This window comes from Borostomias antarcticus (genome assembly GCF_949987555.1).
Source record: "Borostomias antarcticus genome assembly, chromosome: 29".
NCBI lineage: Eukaryota > Metazoa > Chordata > Actinopteri > Stomiiformes > Stomiidae > Borostomias > Borostomias antarcticus.
In genome coordinates this window covers 1,486,928-1,502,503 of record NC_140262.1, presented here as the reverse complement: position 1 = coordinate 1,502,503, position 15,576 = coordinate 1,486,928, and the positions used below count along the sequence as shown (strand labels likewise).

Genomic DNA, 15,576 nt, shown 5'->3' with positions numbered 1-15,576 from the left:
AGATCGAACCGTGTTGCTAAACATTTAGGAGAAAACAGTGATTTGAATGATTAGGACGGCTGTATGAACCACTCTGTTATGATAACATACCGGAACAACACAGGATGTTCAGAAACATTGCTCCCTGGCACCCGGATCCAACAATTTCAAACAATCAAGGTGTTTGAAAACATTAGAGGCAATTCCTTCTGCATGTGGAAATGTCACAGCAAGACGACTCTGAAAATGATATTTGGGAATATAAACCCCTTAAGAAAACAAAAAGACAATCGACATCTGAACCTACCAACAACGATGGACCCGTGGCCAAGAAAAGAATAGCTTCCAAACGAATAACAAAGGGAGAAACTGCTGCTAAGCAAGTAAAAAGTAATATCAAGCCCTCGAGTAATGTTAGAGGTCACAAAACAACATCAAATGTGTCCATTCAGCCACCTTCAACCACCTCTCCACAGTCAATCGGCGGGCCCCTCACAATTGATAATGTGGATTTGGACAACAACCCATTATCTTCTGGAGGCTTCTGCCCTATATGCCAGATGCCATTCTCCATGTTAGTGGCACAGTCCCTCCAAAGGTGGCATGTCACTGAATGTCTCGACACCCCAGGAGATGACAGCAAAGGTATGGCTAGTTCGCTGCAAGTTGCAGGGGAACCCTTAACCTAGGGCACAGTAATTACTAACTGCATAGAAATAGTAGTAATATTGTAGTGAGCTGCAATGTAACTACATGATATTCGAGTTAAGTGGTATAAGATGTTACAAGTTGAGGTACCTTGCTACAGTAGGGAGAGGGCTGTAGAGGGAGGGCTTTCCAAGTGGATGTAGCAAACAAAACAGCTGACCTGTTAAAAGCCGTAATACAGTGCAATTAATATATAAGTTAATATGCAAATAACGTTGTTACTACAGGTTTTTGCTATACAGTTACATCCTAATTAATGTATGTATACGTGTTGCCACACTACAACGTCCCACACATGCATTGCATATTTCACATTCACTCCTATGCTCATACCACTGTGATAAATTGTAGGCTAAGTCTTTAATCTTTATTTTCTCTGATACACAGAATGCCCAGATGGTGTCCAGTGTTCCTCCACAATTCAAAGCCACTACAAGAGATACAGCCACGCAGTGCTGGCTCACAGCCGAGCGACCAATGACGTGGCTCACAGCAGAGCGACCAATGACGTGGCTCACAGCAAAGCGATCAATGAAGCAGTGCTTCTCAGCTTGTCTCAGACGTCCAATGAGTCGCCTAGCTGCAGCTTCTCTGCAGAGAAAGGCGCCGATGAGATGAGCAGCGTCGGATCTGTCAGTTCCCAGGATAGTGATTTGAACATCTTCACTCCGTCCAGTCCCAGTGTCTCTCCCGTTAACATACATTGTGGAACTTCGACCCCCTCAAAGCCAACGAATGCTCTTCTGCTCCTGCGGTCCCCTGGCCTAGAGGACATCAGAAAGAAGAAAGGCTGGTCATCTACTGTCAAAGGCCGGAAGTCTACTAAAGCCTCGCAAGGAAGTCAAACTAAAGTTTTAACCCCCGTTAACGCAGACTGTGAAAGTCCAGCGATAAAAGGAGGCTTTGTCAAAGCTCAGCCCTCTCCTTTGAGCGATGATGGTTTCTCCTACTCCCCTCTCTCTGAATATCCTCCAGATCTCAACGTCAACACGACCAAACTAAGAAAAGAACTGTTTCCATTAAGGAGTGCGTCTGAACATGAGAACGATGACGACTCGGTGATTCTGCCCGACGACTCGCTGTCAATGTCAGTTGACCAAGAGTTCTTCTCTGGTGACACGCAGGTGAGGTTAGTTAGCTCATCAGCTGATATCAATCAGACGGCCAGGTCCACAGCTGCAAATGAAAATGTTTTTAACTCCTCTTTGAGAGTTGAAATAGAAGAGCTCGCAGACGTTAACTGCAACGGGACCAGCTCTGGGCTCCAGTCCCCACAGAGCATAGTGTTAGAGCGCCTCAGAGAACGTATTTCAGACCCAAACAGCCGTGGTACACTACATTCCAATAGTTTTACTGAGTGCCCCGCTCATATTAAAACCGAAGAAACCTCAGCATATACTCAACAAGTGCCTTCCTCTTCTCAAATCTCCTCCAGCCAACTGTCTCAAGGAAGCATGGCCCCCAGGAAGGGCCAGACCAAGGCAGGGCCAGCCTCCGGCCTTAAGCAGATGGACATTGGGGTATTTTTTGGTCTCAAACCTCTAAAAGAGAAGGAGGCTGAGGGCGCAGCGCCAGAACGGAAGCCAGGCGCCGTGTCTGGAAGGGCCAGGAGGGGGGGCGCTGGCGGGCGTCAGGGGAGACGTGGGGGTGCTGGCGTCGGTGTGGCTGAGCCAGATGGGACCACTGGTGCCAGTGTGGCTGAGCCGGAACAGACCACGGGTGACGTTAATACCCAGAGTACCCGGGGAGAAGGACGCAGAGGTGGAAGGAGGAGGTGGAGGAACTGGGGGAGAACTGACGGAGAGGAACCCAAGCGCTGTCCGTTCTATAAGAAGATTCCAGGTGAGGAACCGGGAGTTTTTAGTCGGAACGTGCAATGTCCTCATGAAATGTCTGGGCTACGAGGTTGAAACTATAGCCTAGCTATCATTAGCTGCATTTTAGGTGTTTTAGATCAAATTTGAATTATTTAGTGTCAGTCTTATTTAAAATGCATTTTCTTTGTTTAGGGACTAAGTTTGTCGTGGATGCTTTCCAATATGGGGTGGTAGATGGCGTCACCGCCTACTTCCTCACCCACTTCCACTCGGATCACTACGGAGGGCTGAAGAAGAACTCCACATTTCCCATCTATTGCAACAAGGTACGCCTGTCATCCTACAAGGGCAGAATGTAACATCAGTATTTCCACTAGGTCCTCATTACAGCCCAGCCCTTGGGTACACAGTCCCTGAGTACAATGATTTTCATCCATTTGTTTCGATCGTTAGTGACTGATTTAAGATCTCGGAAGTAAACTTGGAGTGTAACAACAACAACAACGGCGGCAACATCACAATGTATAAGTGGAAGTAGATGATACAGGACAGACATGCTCAATTTAATGTCGCCCTTAACAGAAAAAAAATCCCTTTAGCCACTTATTCGCATTGCCAACTGCAAGAAAAGCTGTATGGAATCTCTACTTGCTGCTAACTGGCTGATTTGAAAGACTTTTCTCCGCAACTGCTCTCACTCAGCATGCGAGTTGTAAATCTTCCCATAGAGTTGTAATTCTCTTTCTAGGATTTACTTGCAGTAAATCATGTCACCGACTGTCATATCCAATTGGTGATGAGGATGCATGTCATAACGGGTAGCTTTCTCTCATGAAATGGGTCAGGGCTTGCTAGCAGTGGGCCAAGGACAGTCCCATAGGGTTGAGGCTAAAACGGGCTAGTGGCCTGAAAGGAGGTTATGTTTATGTGACAGCTCAGAAGATATTTTCTCAGAACCCTAAGGGGAAATTACATGTAGGCCATGAATCAAGTTCTCATATCCTTTAAGAAAAACAACAACCTTTGTTCTACTTGTTAAGTGATTTTTCCAATAGGAAAGAGGTAGATTGATGTAGCCCGGCACCGCCATTCTGATCACGTGATCTCCGCAAATCAGTCTGGTAACGCTTACATTTAGACAGATTTTCACCCGGTCTGTTCTCGACCGGGCCAATCACAACCGTTTATCAAATATGGGGCTTGTTTGATACAATGACTGTACCCACGTGATACGATGATATGATGACTAACCCACGTTTCGGCGCTCTGATTAATTATAAGTCAATCCAATTGCATCCAGAGGCATTTTGATCTGTCAGTTGATAAAATTAATTCAGCATTTCCAGACCCTTCACATTTTTTTCGAATTGAGACTAAGACTAAGATTGATGTGCTAAGACGGTATGAAAAACAACATTTTAGTACCATACTCTAGGGAGATATACTTACCCCTTAGCCAGAGGGGTATATCCCCCTCCTTCAAATCTGTTTACCAAGCGCCGTATGCCATGTTCCTAACCCTTGTCTTCTGACTGAAGGAGTGGACATCTTGCTCTTACCCAGTACTAGCATATCTCGAACCCACCCCCCACACACCTTCCCCCTCTAAAATGTGTTGCCGCCGCACTTCAAAAACATCATTACGCCCTCCCTGAACCAGGAGGTATGAACACAGAAAAAGAGGAGAGGCGGTTGCTGATGTGGATGTCAGCAGACGGGTGGATGTATTTGACAGCTGTCCGTTGTCCTCAGATCACAGGGAACCTGGTGAAGAGTAAACTGAAGGTGCAGGAGGAGTACGTCCACGTCCTGCCCATGAACACGGAGGTCACGGTGGGAGGAGTCAGGGTCATCCTGCTGGAGGCCAACCAGTGAGTCAGCTGAGCCTGCCGCTTACAATTCTGTTGTGTTCCATCGTTCCTCTGTATGAAACGCAGGAAAATAAGCCGTTTGTGTTCGTTGGCTTCAGGCCTGCTTAGTTGTTTTGTGTTATCAGTGTTACCGTTTGTTCATGTGTTTGTGACACTTCTGTCGTTCTTCCTTCCGTTTTCTTCTGCTCTTAAAATCTCCCTCCCTCCCCCGCTGCCTCCCCCGGTGTGGACTGTACCCCTCCCCCCCCCGCTGCCTCCCCCGCTGTGTACGTTAGCTGTCCAGGTGCTGCCATGCTGCTGTTCTTCTTGCCAGATGGACAGGTTGTCCTCCATGTGGGAGACTTCAGAGCTAACCCCTCCATGGAGCACTACCCTGAGCTACTGAGCTGTAGGGTGCAGACTCTCTACCTGGACACCACGTTAGTCACGCACACACACACACGTTTTCATATTTTATTTGGATCCCCAGTAAAATATTATAATTGTTTTTTTCATACATTATTTATACCTTTATGTACATTATGTACACTGCTAATGTATTCCTCACGACTGTCTAGAATTACCCATAAACGCTATCAAACCAGTGCTGCAGTAATGTAACTTGAATATCAATTTTCACTGACTGGAAGTGTCCCGGTCTGTAGTCCACCTTTCAATCATACTACTGTGTCATTACAGCTACTGTGGACCTCTCTAGCTCACTATCTGTCCTCCTCCGGGACTGTAGCCTTGAAGGCACCCTGCTGTAGACAGACAGACTTACACACACACACACACACACACACACACACACACACACACACACACACAGCCTAAAAATCCCCATCACATCCTGTACTGTCATGAAGCCATGTTGATTGTACCTTCCTCTCCAACACACACACACCTGTAGTTCCTGTAACTCTTACTCTCCAGTCTCCACTCTCAATGTATTTCTCATTCTCTCTCTTTCCCTATACTCACAGCTACTGCAGTCCTGAATACACCTTCCCCCCTCAAAAGGACGTCATCAGCTTCGCAGCCAACACGGCGTTCGAGCGCGTCACCCTCAACCCCCGTACTCTGATCGTGTGTGGCTCCTACTCCGTGGGCAAGGAGAAAGTGTTTCTGGGTGAGTGGAGGGTTCCTCTCGTGGTCTCGGATTATCACGCCTAGGATTATCTTAAAACCACCGGATGAATTGAAATACTGACCACAGATCAGTTGTCAGACAAGTGAACTGAGAAGCTCTGTGTGCAGAGGGCAGGTGGGCGTCCGGTCGAGAACTAGGACACTTGACCTTGCGACTTTTGCGTCATGGATCACACTCTAATCCCCCTCTGGATCGTCTGGGAGTGAATTCTTCCGAAGATTTAGCAGAGTTGTTTTGAATGTGCCGTGGAGTCAGTGTGGCTGCTGTAGTTTGTGGATTAGTTTGAAATGTCAAAGAAATGCCACTCTGCCTCCAGCAGCATGTCCTTGGTTTGAACGAGTTATATCCTGTCCTTTGTTGTGAGGCCGTCACACCTCCCTCCCTCCCGCCCTCCCTACCTCACTTGACACAAACACACGCACATATATGCCCTTGCACACAACAGACACACAAACGTGTGCACACACACCCAACTCCTAATGCTGAAAGGGACCATCTCTTGTGCAGAAGACCCTGAGCTTAATCACGCTTTGCTTTCAGATATGACATAATACCCCCGGGCGGCATTGTTGCCAGTCTACATAATGTCTGGATATTAAATAAACATTTGAATGTAATACACGGTTCCCACTTAATATTCTTATCTGTCCTGTAGCTCTGGCAGAGGTGCTGGGATCTAAAGTGTGCATGTCACGGGACAAGTTCAACACCATGTGCTGTCTGGAGTCGGAGCGCGTCAGACAACTCATCACCACTGACTGGAAGGCAGCCCAGGTCCACGTACTTCCCATGATGCAACTCGGCTTCAAAGTAGGTCCACGTATCATTTCGACACCCCCCACTTTGGTCTAATGGAGGATAACGAGGTCATGAAAAGGAATGTGTTTACTAGAATGGGCTTTTTACAAACATAGAATGTGTTTTAACAGGGACACTTATGCTTAGATGTGACCATTTTCAATATCTATCAATCAATCAATCAAAGCTTTATTTGTATAGCGCATTTCATACCCAGAGGCAACACAATGCGCTTTACAGAGAACAAGGGAGGTGGGCATACGACCCACCCCTACATATTCCAGAGGGAAGCAAAAAAACAGTAATCACCCGGGGGCCAGATAAGTGAGCTGTAAAAATTCTTCCCTGACCCCTCTCAACAAGGCGATCGAGCAAGCTCCTGGAGTATGTTTGTCTACCGGCTAATATATTGCCACAGTCCAAAGTTTCCAAAGTTGATCACAACGGTGCTCTATTTATACTGTCTGTGTGCCTGTCTTGAGTGAGGTGGTTCATTGATCTCTGAAACGATGAAATGAAACAATCCAAGTACTCTTTCCTTCAGTGTGGGGGTAAATATTGATGATCTACCCGTCTATTGACTGATTTTGTTTATGACTTGGTTAATGGTCACTGAGCTGAGGCTAAATTCTACTCTCGTTCAGTTCTGCCCTGTAAGGTGTTCATTCAAATAATAATGCAAATATATCACGCGCGGAAGTTTGAATAATTAAGGTGCTAATTACAGTGACCAAGTGCAAGCACAGCACCTCACTCGGAAGAACTAAAACATTTAAAGCTGCCATCTGCAGTCCCCTAGATAATTCTCAACTTTGGCATTATTACAAGGCAGATCCATTACCACTGTTCAGCACAGAAGTGCTGATTCTAAACCAGACGTTTTCTGGAAAAATTAAAAACCCTTATCGGGCATATGGTATCACTGAGATACTCCTGGACAAAATAACCGTTATTTCACTTTGAAATGGATCTTCTGAGGCTGCTCCACTTTTTACATGAATATTTATTAGGACTTTTGAACGTTTGATTAATTTGCCGCTCATCGGAAATTCATTTTGACGCTGCAGAAGTAAAGTGATTAATCATGAATGGCCTTATTGACTAACGCAATTATGCAGTTACCAGTTACCGTGGCTTTTGTGCTCTCTGTATTTCCTGGGCCACATTGGGGGAAGAGAAATAAAAAAAATGGAGAAAAAGAAATCATTCACAAAGTTTTTGTACTCAACTATTTGTTGAAGGGAAACTTACTTCAGTTCAGATGCATCTGAGAGACCTACTTGTCCTCTAAAAGCCTCATCAAGCCCCATAATAAACATCTGAACACTAACCGGCACGGACTACCTGAAGAAATACGTCAAAACCATCACTTCATATTTCACAGATAACTATGTATTTACTCATAAAAAGTACCATAAAACATTTTGAACGATGTTGGCCTCAATAGGTCTTCAATAAGACTAAGGAATGTTATGTTATGTTATTTTTATTCATAATGCGCCCCCCAACCAACTGTTACATCAGCCTGGGGCGCAGCCCAGGTACAAAAAGAGACAAACAAAAACAAAGGACTGCAAATGAACAGATTAACAAGAAACGCCAGGAATTGGAGACATTGAATTGACACTAGTCACACTGACTGAACCCTCTTTTGTCATTTCCAGAAACTTCAGGCTCACCTGGGTCGGTTCTCGGGCCAGTACGACCAGCTAGTGGCCTTCAAGCCCACAGGCTGGACCTTCAGTCAGAACGCAGAGGCCGTGGAGAACGTCCTGCCACAGACCGATGGCAACATCTCCATCTACGGTACGACCCCCAACTATCAACTGTCAAATCCATTACATTTTCCTGTCTTAAGGAATCCTATGTTGTGTTGGTCGGCCATGACGGTGTCTCTGTGGCAGCAGTCGGCTCTCCTTGTGTTTTTATTTTATGAGACGGGCGATTGAAGAGGAAGACTTCAAGGCTCAGGCTACTTTCTCTGATGGCTGAAACATGGCGTTGCCATGTCAGTGTCTTAGGAGGTTTAAGAGGAGCACTTGCTGAAAAATATTTCACTCGTCTCGACTTACCCCTTTCTCGAACGATTATTCTCTAAATGTCATTTTGACCGGGCCAATCAGGAACTTTGTTTTGACTGCTATTCTGCCCCTCAGTAGAACGTAGTTTCTTTGGCAAAACCTTGAATCCCGATGCAACAAGCAGTGACGTTAACGTTGGTACAATAAACACAGCCAAAAGTGCAGTATTGCAGAAATAGACTCAATAATAATATGCACAGAGTTTCACAGAGGAAAATACATTTTCGCCGTTCTTACGAATGGATTTAGCAAACGTTTTGTTACGCTTGGCTGAATGAGTTGATCTGTCATGACAAGTCCTCCCGCCCGTTTGTGATGGGGGGAATGCCAGACTGATCTGTGGAGTTAAACTGAATGTGAGCTTCCTAGATCAGGATGGTCTCACGAGGCTACATAGTTACAGCATCAATGTACGCCTGTTACACATGGTAAATGGTAAATGGACTGCACTTATATAGCGCTATTCCACCTTAGCGGCACTCAAAGCACTTTACAATGGCCTCTCATTCACCCATTCACACACACATTCACACACCAATGGCGGTAGCTGCCATGCAAGGTGCTAACCTGCTCATTGGGAGCAATTTGGGGTTAGGTGTCTTGCTCAAGGACACTTCGACATGTGGACAGTCGGAGCTGGGATTCGAACCGCTGACCTTACGATCACTGAACGACCCGCTCTACCAACTGAGCTACAGCCGCCCCTCACATGAGCTTACTGTATGTGGCATGCACTGCATGTTATGTAAAGGTGTATAGTTAGACTTTCAACGGTGTAGTATGTGAGAGGCTGTTGTGGTGACGGGGAACATTATCTAATCTAAGTGAATGGCGGCTTTATCTATGGACCGGGGTAGGGCGCTAGCACTTTACACTGGCATGTATGGTATGTGATGTATGAGTGACAGTCCTCTCGTGTGTGTGTGTGTGTGTATGTGTATGTGTGTGTGTGTGTGTGTGTGTGTGAGAGAGTGAGCAAGAATGCATGGTCATTTCATCCATCCTAACCTTGGTCAAATGCACGCACACACACACACACACACACACACGCAAACGAACATTTCCCCAGCTTCCCCTCTCGGTGTTGGGTCAGGGGGTGTGTTGAGTCAGGGGGTGTGTTGGGTCAGGGGGTGTGTTGGGTCAGGGGGTGTGTTGGGTCAGGGGGTGTGTTGAGTCAGGGGGTGTGTTGAGTCAGGGGGTGTGTTGAGTCAGGGGGTGTGTTGAGTCAGGGGGTGTGTTGGGTCAGGGGGTGTGTTAGTCGGGGGGGGCGCGTGGAGTCGGGGGGCGCGTGGAGTCGGGGGGCGCGTGGAGTCGGGGGGCGCGTGGAGTCGGGGGGCGCGTGGAGTCGGGGGGCGCGTGGAGTCGGGGGGCGCGTGGAGTCGGGGGGTGTGTTGAGTCAGGCGGGGTGTTGAGTCAGGCGGGGTGTTGAGTCGGGGGGTGTGTGGAGTCAGGGGGTGTGTGGAGTCGGGGGGTGTGTTGAGTCGGGGGGTGCGTTGTCGGGGGGTGCGTTGTCGGGGGGTGCGTTGAGTCGGGGGGTGCGTTGAGTCGGGGGGTGCGTTGAGTCAGGCGGTGTGTTGAGTCAGGGGGTGTGTTGAGTCAGGGGGTGTGTTGAGTCAGGGGGTGTGTTGAGTCAGGGGGTGTGTTGGGTCAGGGGGTGTGTTGAGTCAGGTGGTGTGTTCTATAGGCCGTGACTTCAGCTGATATCATTGATTCTGTCTTTTCCTTTTTTCTTTGCCTTATCGAAATCTGCTGAATATCTCTTCAAAACACCAGCTGTCCTGCGTCCACAGCCCAAAGTCAGCAGACGGATGGGGTTTGACCCGCAGAGACAGACAGACAGACAGACAGACAGACAGACAGACAGACAGACAGACAGGCAGGCAGACAGGCAGACAGACAGACAGACAGACAGACAGGCAGGCAGACAGACGGCACTCGTCTGCAGCTCCGCAAACACTAGGGTTTTATTTTCCTCCTCTCAGCATCTCTTCTCTTGCTCTTTCTTTGCTCACGCCTCCCCCTTGTCCTCTGTTCATCGCTCGCTCTCTCTCTCATACACACACACACACACACACACACACCCCCCCCCCTCTCTCTTTCTCTCTCTTTCACACACAGACAAACACCTGCCTCTCTCTCCCTCTCTCTCTTTCACACACACCTACCTCTCTCTCTCTCTCTCTCTCTCTCTCTCTCTCTCTTGCTTCCTCCATTTGCCCCATTTCTCCACGGGGAATAGGGGTCACATTCACTTCATCTCTCCCCTCATCCATCACCTAGAAGGCCTAGTGGGTTAGGACCTCTGGCCTAGAATATCACCCTGGACTAGAATATCACCCTGGACTAGAATATCACCCTGGACTAGGCAGATGTTTCCAACACACTTCAGGTTAGTTTTATATATCGCACCAGAAATGTGTATGTTTAGGACTTCTGGAGAGTGCAGCTGATTTGGGCAACTGTTACTGCGGGATTTGTACTGAACCGTGCTCAGCTCCACCCACCCACAAACTTGGAACCAAAAGTAGGTCTTAATACAAGAGACCGACCATTTCGATTTTAACACTTGATGTCGCCATGCCTTGAAGTTAACGCTGCACTAAAATGTCACTTTCAATTTGATTTCTCGAGCAGCGTCATTTGAAAACCGTGCCCATGACCACCCTCCAGCTGCACAGTCACAAAAAAGGAACAGTTGAAACTTCGGGGGGGAGAAATTTCTCTAATTGCTATCTGTCTTTATCCCCCAGAGCAGAGTCTGGCGCTCCATCTTTACTAATGCCTCCGCAGCACTTTAATAGGATACGGTAGACATCTGGCTTCTTGACAGGTTTTTACCCCTCTAACCAAAGAGATAGCATTTTATTCATTGGGACTCGATAGCACGTAATGGGAGAAGATTAAGGAAATGATGGTGTAGCCATTAAGAGAGCGCATCCATAATTCAGGAGTCTGAAGAGTTCTCCGTCGCGTCCTGAGCTGCTTCATGGGACCGGAAGCTCGGCTGGGGCAGATAACTGCCCCTTTCGTAGCTTGATGCATCTGGAAACGGGAATCGTCGACGTGGCCCATGTACCTCCAAACGCCTTGAAAAGCGGGTTGATATTGCTGATTCTTATCTTTCCTTTCTGCTCTTGAGAGGGAGTGGGGTGGCCATTTTAGCCCTTGGGAAGGATCAGGACATCCAGTTTGGAATTGGGCCTGTGTTGTTGACCCGAGTGTGTGACTAAAGGGAAATATTGTCTGCTCGTTACTGCCAGGACCAAAACACAACAAAGCATTTGGCAGTGACGCTATCTCACCCCGCTCTGCCTCCAGTTGTGTCTCTCATACCGAGTCTCAACCTCAACCTTCCCTGTTGTAGTTCAGATAAGACGTCGTACTGTAGGTACAGTACAATGATTTACAATCCAACTTGCAGGTGGGTTTGGTGCCATGTAACGCGGACGTATTATTTATTCTCACACGAGGGGAGGTGGGTGGGTGGGGGGTGTAGCCACAAGTGACACACACATTGCCCACAGTGAGCGGCGACACGGCACACAGCACACACACTAGGGCTGCACGATTAATCGTGAATTAATCGAAATCGCGATTATGACCTCCGCGATTAACTAATCGCAAAAGGCCGCAATTAATGTGATTTAATAATTTTGCTTTGAATTGAGTGTGCTAGGACTACACGGACGAATCACAGGCGCTTATGCTGTCTGACCAATCACATGCGTTCCCGCTGAGTGCGCTGTGCGCGGCAATTTCACTGAGAAGACAGATAGCAGTAGGTCAAGACAAGTGTCAAGAGTACCCGCAGCCGTGAGTAGTGAAAAAATGAGTGAAAACGAGGTCAGTGAGTTGGTAGCAAGAAAGGGATCAACGTCCGTGATTTGGGAGCATTTTGGTTACGTAAAAGATGGTCCCTCAAGTCCAGCAGGTCATATGCAAACTGTGCAGAGCTAAAGCTATTACTTTGAAATATTAATCGCAATTATTAATCGCAATTACCATTTTGAAGCAAATAATCGCAATTATTATCTTTTTGTCATAATCGTGCAGCCCTAACACACACATGCAATTTTCTGGGCATCGCTGGTGGAGATTGTTCCCTGCATTTCTCCCATCCAAGCTGCCCTCCAGGGGCAGCCAGGAGCAGTGGGCAGCCATCGTTCATGGCGCCCAGGGACCAAGTCCAAGTGCTCAGTCCACGTCCTGGTCAGGCTGAAGACTGAAGAAAGAGCATCTTGTTCTTCTGCATGTTTTTATTGGGTTCTTTGGGAGGAAACCCTTGTGAACACGGGGAAAACGTGAACTCCGCACAGAAAGGCCCGGAGACCTTCTTGCTGTGAGGTGACAGTAGTAGGTACTGCTCCACCGTACCGCACGTGAGCGATTTTGGGGTTCAGTGTCTTGCTCATGCACACTTTAGCAAAATGCTGGCAGTTGGGATTGAGCCAGCCTGGGGACCTTGCGATCCCTAGCCGGCCACCCTACCTCCCGAGCTACGTGGGAGGAAAATTCAGATCTTCTCTGATCACCATAAGTGTACAGGGTGGGGTCTGGATAAGCGGGCTATCTCACTCTCACAGATATCCTCTTCTTCTGTAGGTGTCCCCTACAGCGAGCACAGCAGCTTCCTGGAGCTGAAACGTTTTGTGCAGTGGCTGCGACCCCTGAAGATCATCCCGACGGTCAATGTCGGAAGCCGGGACAGCAGGAAGGCCATGGAGAAGTGCTTCAGAGAGTGGCTAATGGAGGCTAACGGTGATGCTAACTGAGTCCATAGTGAGACATGGTACCCTGGTGTTAGCCTAGCAGGCTTAGACTAACATTGTAGGACTCAACAGGACAAAGCATTAGCTGGGAATGGCTGTACCTCAATAGCTGGTATGAGAATAGCAGCTCACCATACACTTCACCAGATAGAATAGCCCAAACTGGCCCCAGGTCAGTACGTCTGCGTCTGCCTCTCCAAGATCTTAAGCAAAGCTACAGTATTCTCTTGTAATAGCAAATACTTGACATATTGGTATTTTAACACCAGTTCAGTTCCATTCCTTGCTGGTATGCAAAACCTGCTTACCTGGGTGGGTGAACCATTTCAACTGAAGATGTGAATGTAAATTAATGTTGAGATGCAATGCTTGTAGAGTTATGAATTGAATTATGGTTCATCTCTGACAAACTGAAATTATTGTAATTTGATGAACCTGACTGTGTTTGTCTACACTACACTTTTAGAATTGTGAGCCAATGCTCTGCCTAGTCATGGAAAACGTTATTTTAATTCATTCAGATTTACACGGTCACATCTTGAAATGAATGCACATTATGACCTACTTCTGCATAGTCAATGGAAGAAAAAGTGCTGCCTTTAAATATGTTCATGTAATCTGCCGTTCCGTCTATTGTCCAGGTTTAACTTAAATTGTTGAACACAATTTTATGAAGTATAATAGTTTTATTATGCATCTTGAATAAATAATTTGGGATCTCTAATCCGTTCTGTTGTAATACATGGTTAAATAATCATGTGGTAGGACTCATTGCCCGCCAATCTTTTAATTAAACTGGAAATGGAGGGAAATTACTCTCGAGTCTTCTACATTTATTCAGTCATCTACATTCATTTTAATCAGAGAACGTGAGTCTCAACAACTGAAGAGGTGAAAGGGGAGCAGAGTATCTGTCATGATTCATCCATTGGAATCAGGCACTTCCATCTGTGAGTCTTGAGAAATCATCTTTTGCATACAGGTGCATCTCAAAAAATTTGAATATTGTGGAAAGCTCATTATTTTCCGTAATTTAATTCAAAAAGTGAAACTTTCATATTATTATATATATATTCATTACACATGAAGTGAAATATTTCAAGGCTGATTGCCTCCATGCCACACTCCATGTTGATGCAGTAATTTGTGCAAAAGGAGCCCCGACCAAGTATTGAGTGTATAAATGAACATACTGAACATACTGTACAATCATAAAAATTAAAACAAAAAAGGCTTGAAATATTTCACTTTGTGTAATGAATCTAGAATGCATGAAAGTTTCACTTTTTCATCCTAAACATGGTTTTCCTTTTTGTGCTAGCAAATTACACGTTCCAGCATTGTCGAGTAATGCAAGCCTAGGTGTGTGAGTGTGTTTAGTATTGTACGCACACAAAAATGCTATGCATGCAACAGCCCAAAAGGTTAGTTGGCAAAAAAATTCACGACGGATGCTTGCTCATCTTTCTTTGCCATCTAATTTGAGGAAGGTCGTATGTTAACAAGATCTACGTTTAAAAAAAAAAAAATCTCGAGAGCTTTTATGAGTCTCTCTGGAGGTCAGTGGAAGCCAGGGGGCGAGATGTTCATATGACACAAGTAATGAATATTACGCAACGTTGAAATGTCACAGGAGTTGTGTGGGGATGTTTGGGTGTAGAAAGCAGCCACTGAGGGGCCGTTATGACTGGATGGAGGATGTGGCCAGGGTTAAAACCAATCAGAGCTGACCTTTTGCGGGACAGGAGATTGTGTGTGTGTCTGGACAAAGCATACAGTACAAATGTGTTTCCAAGTTTGGGGTGTTTGTATGATTGATGTGGGCATGTGTAACTGGTGAGGAGGGGATCAGACCAAGTTCTTTCTCCATGGGAACCCCAGCATCTACCCCTGGACCGAAGACAAATTCACAGAGACCTTGGGGATGATATTTTGACTTTTTGGTCACAGGCAGGGCGACTCGTAACACGAGAATTGTTCCCTAACATTCTACACACTATACATCTCTCTTCCAGTATGTATTTGTGCACAGTTTGTGATCATTTAGGCATTAAACTTAAAGGTGCACTATGCGGTTTATCTCAGAAGCACTTTTGTTATATATTTTTATAGTTCTCATTACAACTCATTCATTACCTGAGTCACACTAAAATGAAATAAATCCGTAATCTCTGGAAATCGCATGACTGTAATAAGTGCATCCAACCATTTTGAGTTGCCAGCTTAAAATGATTGGATGGCTTACCTGCCCGTCAACCTAGCTAAGAGTGTAATTTGCTTTCCCCCAGTTTGAAGGAGTGGCTTTGGGGGAAGGCCTGAAGGGAGGGGCAGGGATTTTGTCGGTTTCATTTCTCAAAATCTTTCAAAAGTCTAACAGGAAATAACAAATGGCTCATCTTTAAGTGTGCATGAGCATAGGGG

At 46.4% G+C, this 15,576-nt stretch overlaps 1 protein-coding gene across 1 annotated transcript; it reads left to right on the top strand.

Moving 5' to 3' along the window:
• Positions 1 to 3: 3 nt before the first annotated feature.
• On the top strand, positions 4 to 13,789 carry dclre1a (DNA cross-link repair 1A (PSO2 homolog, S. cerevisiae)). Its single transcript, XM_084459683.1, has 9 exons — positions 4 to 624; positions 1,075 to 2,529; positions 2,697 to 2,830; positions 4,257 to 4,375; positions 4,651 to 4,794; positions 5,341 to 5,486; positions 6,163 to 6,317; positions 7,970 to 8,111; positions 12,989 to 13,789. The coding sequence occupies exons 1-9, from the start codon at positions 201 to 203 to the stop codon at positions 13,156 to 13,158; spliced, it is 2,889 nt and encodes a 962-aa protein (XP_084315809.1). The 5' UTR covers positions 4 to 200; the 3' UTR covers positions 13,159 to 13,789.
• Positions 13,790 to 15,576: the final 1,787 nt, after the last annotated feature.